The sequence below is a fragment of the Bombina bombina genome, chromosome 3 (assembly GCF_027579735.1).
Source record: "Bombina bombina isolate aBomBom1 chromosome 3, aBomBom1.pri, whole genome shotgun sequence".
NCBI lineage: Eukaryota > Metazoa > Chordata > Amphibia > Anura > Bombinatoridae > Bombina > Bombina bombina.
The window spans coordinates 1,062,618,311-1,062,623,310 of NC_069501.1; the positions used below are offsets into that span (position 1 = coordinate 1,062,618,311).

General features: G+C 44.9%; 1 protein-coding gene across 2 annotated transcripts in view; it reads right to left on the reverse strand.

Annotated features, from left to right (window-relative positions):
• Positions 1 to 5,000, reverse strand: part of TNS2 (tensin 2) — a 382,090-nt gene that overhangs the window by 27,654 nt on the left and 349,436 nt on the right. For both annotated transcript variants that reach the window (XM_053708325.1, XM_053708326.1), the window contains exons 26-27: positions 4,853 to 5,000; positions 4,708 to 4,776 (exon numbers count right to left, since the gene is read on the reverse strand). The exon at positions 4,853 to 5,000 is cut by the window's right edge and continues 18 nt beyond it. In XM_053708325.1, the coding sequence (XP_053564300.1) occupies positions 4,708 to 4,776; positions 4,853 to 5,000 (217 nt within the window). The remainder of the gene's footprint in view (positions 1 to 4,707; positions 4,777 to 4,852) is intronic.

A 5,000-nucleotide genomic window follows, 5' to 3' on the forward strand; every position in this document is an offset into this window, starting at 1 on the left:
GAGGCAAAGACACTCCCCCTACTTCCCTCATATCCCAGTCATTCTGCCAAGGGAACAAGGAACAGTAGGAGAAATATCAGGGTATAAATGGTGCCAGAAGAGAAAAACTAATTTTGGTCTGCCCAACAGAGTATACGGGCGGGAGCTGTGGACTCTCCTCATACAGAAGGAAATGAAAGTATCAGGTAAGCATAATTTATGTTTTCCTTCTTAATATGAGGAGAGTCCACAGTATCATTCCTTACTGTTGGGAAAACTATACCCAATCTCTAGAGGACACTGAATGATAACGAGAGGGGTAAAAGAGAGGTGGACCCTAATCTGAGGGCACCACAGCCTGTAAAACCTTTCTCCCAAAAGCTGCTTCAGTCGAAGCAAAAACGTCAAACTTGTAGAATTTTGAAAAAGTATATAAGGAGGACCAGCGCCTTACAAATCTGATCCATAGAGGCCTCGTTCTTAAAGGCCCTAGAGGAAGCCACCGCTCTAATAGAATGATTCTTAATCCTTTGAGGAGGTCTAAGTCCCGCTGACTCGTAAGCTAAGCGTATAACTCCTCAACCAAAAAGATAAAAAAAGTAGAAGAAGCCTTCAGACCCTTACGCTTCCCAGAGTAGATAACAAACAAGGAAGAAGTTTGCCTAACATCCTTAGTAGCTTGAAGATAAAACTTCAAAGCACGAGCCACATCCAGATTATGAAGTAAACGTTCCTTTAAAGAAGAAGGATTAGGACATAAGGAAGGAACCACAATCTCCTGATTAATGTTACGATCAGACACCACCTTAAGTAGAAAACCCAAGCGGGTACGTAGGACAGCCTTATCAGTGTGGAACACCAGATAAGAAGGCTCACATTACAAGGCAGCTATTTCAGAAACTCTGCGTGCCGACGCAATAGCCAATAGAAAAATAACCTTCCAGGGCAATAATTTAATGTCAACCGAATGCATAGGCTTACACGGAGCCCGTTGCAAAAACTTAAGAACAAAATTCAAACTCCAAGGTGGAGCATTAGATCTAATCAGAGCCTTAACGAAAGATTGCATGTCAGGGAGCTCTGCAAGCCTCTTGTGCAGTAAAACAGAACGGGCCGAAATCTGTCCCCTCAGGGAACTGGCAGAAAGGCCCTTCTCCAGACCCTCCTGGAGAAATTAAAGTATCCTGGCAGCTTTAACATTGCGCAAGGCTAAACCACACTCTTCACACCAGAATAAGTAAGCTCTCCAAACCTTATGATAGATGCGACGAGTAACAGGCTTACGAGCCTGAATGAGAGTGTCAATAACCCTTTCAGAGAACTCTCTCTTGGCTAAGACTAAGCGTTCAATCTCCACGCAGTCAGCCTCAGAGAATCTAGATTCTGATGAACTAAAGGACCCTGTTCCAGCAGATCCCTGTGACAAGGTAACTTCCACGGAGGAGATGAGGACATCCGCACCAGGTCCGCGAACCACATCCTTCGTGGCCATAATGGAGCAATCAGTATCACTGATGTCTGCTCCTGCTTGATGCGGGCCACTACACGAGGAAGAAGTGGTAACGGCGGAAAAATGTAAATTAGGTTGAACCTCCAAAGTACTGCTAATGCATCTATTTGCTTCGCTTGAGGATCCCTGGACCGCGTCCCATATCTGGGTAGCTTGGATTTGAGCCACAACCCCATGAGATCTATCTCCGGCGTCCCCCATTTGTTGCAAATCTCCGCAAACACCTCAGGAAGGAGAGACCATTCCCCCGGATGAAAGGATTGTCTGCTGAGAAAATCCACTTCCCAGTTGTCCACACCCGGAATGTGGATTGCTGACAGCCAGCAGTTGTGGGCCTCCGCCAACACCAGAATCCGAGATACTTCCCTCATTGCTAGGGAGCTCCTCGTTCCCCCCCCTGATGGTTGATGTAAGCCACCGAGGTTATGTTGTCTGATTGGAATGTGATAAACTGGGACGAACCCAGAAGAGGCCAGGCCTTTAGAGCATTGAAGATTGCTTGAAGTTCCATAATGTTGATAGGGAGGAGGAATTCCTCTCGAGTCCACAGGCCCTGTGCCATCCTGGCACCCCAAACAGCTCCCCATTCTGATAGACTTGCGTCCGTAGTGACAATCTCCCAGGATGGTCTCAAGAAGGATGTCCCTTGGGACAGGTGATTTATCAAAACGAAAGGAACGAAAATTAGGACCTTGTCCCTTAGGCTTGTTCTTCTTATCTTGCGGTAAAAAAAAGACACCCTTGCCTCCAGTAACCGTGGAGACAATTGAGTCCAGGCCTGGACCAATTAAAATCTTTCCCTTAAAGGGGAGGGAAAGAAGTCTGGACTTAGAGGTTATGTCCGCAGACCAGGACTTCAGCCAGAGTGCCCTACGGGCTTGAACAGAAAAACTTGAAGCCTTAGCATTCCGGCGAATAATTTGCATATTCGCATCATCAATAAAAGAATTAGCCACCCTTAAGGCCTTAATTCTTTCCTGGATCACATCGAGGGGACCCTTCACCTCGATCAACTCAGACAAGGCGTCGCACCAGTAGGTAGCTGCTCCAGCAACCGCAGCAACAGCCGCTGCCGGTTGAAACAAATATCCTGTATGTTGAAACAGAGTTTCTTTCTTCTTATCCGTGGGCTCTTTAAACGACAAACTATCCTCAAGCGGGATAGTAGTGCTTTTAGAAAGCATAGAGATAGCGCCATCCACCTTAGAGATGGAACCCCACAACTCCAATTGAGAGTCCAGGACCGGAAACAATTTCTTAAAGGAAGAAGGGGAAAATGAAGAACCAATCCTTTCCCATTCATTCTTAATAATTAATCTTTACGGGAACCGGGAAAGTCTGTGGCACAACCCTGTCCTCGTAAACCTTATCTAATTTAGGAATCAAAGGTTCCTCAGGCAATTTGGGCTCTGGAACCTCTAACGTAGCCAAAACTTCCTTCAACAGAAAGCGTAAATGCTCAATCTGAAATCTAAAATCTGGTTTGGAGGCAGCAGATTCCGACCCAGAAAGAGCGCCCTCTGAAGTATCAGAGACGCCTTCATCATCGGATAATCTTGTATCAGATAAATCCAATAAACTAGTTGATGGCCCCTGGGAAGGATAGTAATATTTGACCTTTCGCTTGCGCTTAGCAGGGCGAGATAAAGCACTAAAGGCTGCAGACACTGCCATTTGCAACTGCTCAGTAAAGTCTGGCAGTAAAAGGCCCCCTCCAGATGGAGGATTAGGAGTGCTACAGGAAGCTGCATGTGTATTAGGAGATGACTGTAGGGTGCGCACCTCACAGAATGGAGACTCCTCAGAGGTGGACGGCTCAGTGGTATCAAACTTATTAACCTTCTTTGACATGATTACTTTATCAAGGCATGTGGAACATAGTTGAGCGGCATAGACAAGTAAAGAGGGAGTACCCTCTAGCGCATCAGAATCCTCCATAGTTTGCGCTTACAAAGCATACTATGGAGTAATAAGAAAAAAACGGCACCTTTATTACCCCCAATGGCTGGGGCACTCACCACCTCCTATGACCCTGGCCAAACCGAGAAAACACTTCTTTTCCGGTAAACCGCACGGTCAGGAAAGAGGAAATAAGTGTGACCACACCCGGTCACGTGGTGCGCAATGCAGGACCGACCCTGCTATAATAGCAAAAAAAAAGCGCCAAGACTTTCAGGCTGTGCAGCTTCCAAAATGAATATAAACCCTGTACATTCCAACATCTGCCTGAGCCTCATCTCACACATGTCACAGCATAATCAAATAAACTTATGTGATTAATCCCCACTGTTCAATAATCCCCCTTTGGAGATATTAACCCTTGATTCCATACAGATAAAAGGAGCCACACTGTGACCCCTGTCTTCTTGCGTTATCATATGTGTAAAAAAAAAAAATGAAACGATTTTACCGGAATCTAGCCATGGAATGGAAACACAGCTTCTCAAGTTTGACAGTCTTGTAGCATCACTCCTGACATGGACTTGAGTGATGGAAGCAGGCAGTGAAACTCGTCAACACTGATTGCTTAGGAGCTGTTAATACGAGTCTGGAGGCGTTCGCAGAAAGACTCTACCTGCATCTCCAGACTCTAACTTTCATCAATGCTCTCACTGAGAGGCTGACAGGACTACTTAAAACTCCAGTCCCATTTCAAATCTTCTGACACTTCTCTGCCAACCTCCTGTGACGAAAGGCAAAGAATGACTGAGATATGAGGGAAGTAAGTGGAGTATTTAAGCCTTTGGCTGGGGTGTCTTTGCCTCCTCCTGGTGGCCAGGTTCAGTATTTCCCAACAGTAAGGAATGATGCCGTGTACTCTCCTCATATTATGAAAATTGAAAGCTCTATCTAAATCATGAAAGTTTAATTTTGACTAGACTATTCCTTTAATTTCTTTTTGACTCTAGACGACATTCTTTAATTTAAGTCTTTTTATTTTAGATTGCAGGGGAACAAGTTCTCAAGTAGTAGCGCTGTGGAATCTGTTGGCGCTCTACAAATACCTGATAATAAAAGTAGTGAATCTATCCACCTGCAGTCGCCACTTGAGATGCAGCATAAGTTGTCAACATGTAATGTATTTAATATTCTAATGTTACATTCAGTTCTTGACTGAAAAATCAAATGTCAAGTTGAGCATTTGTTCTGTCATTTGAATAAGAAAATAATGAGATTTGCTTAGCTATGAGGTTCAGTACTGATAATAGGAATCATACCTGCGATCCTGTGGGTCAGCGCTGCAGAATGTCACACTGGAGACAGTATAATGACGTCTGAAGAACACTCTGTAATAAGCAGGAATGTTAAACAATGACGTCATATTAGAAATAACAGTTAACAGCGTATCACCATCATACTCACTTGCGCTGACTGTCTGTAAGTGTGATGCCCTGGTCAGTCACCTTGAAATGGACAGTAGTTGCATTAGATCTGGGAGGAGTCAAGATGGCAGTGGAAGCCCTGGAAATGGCCTGGGGGCCAGTCAGAGATTCTGTGTCTACAGAGCCAA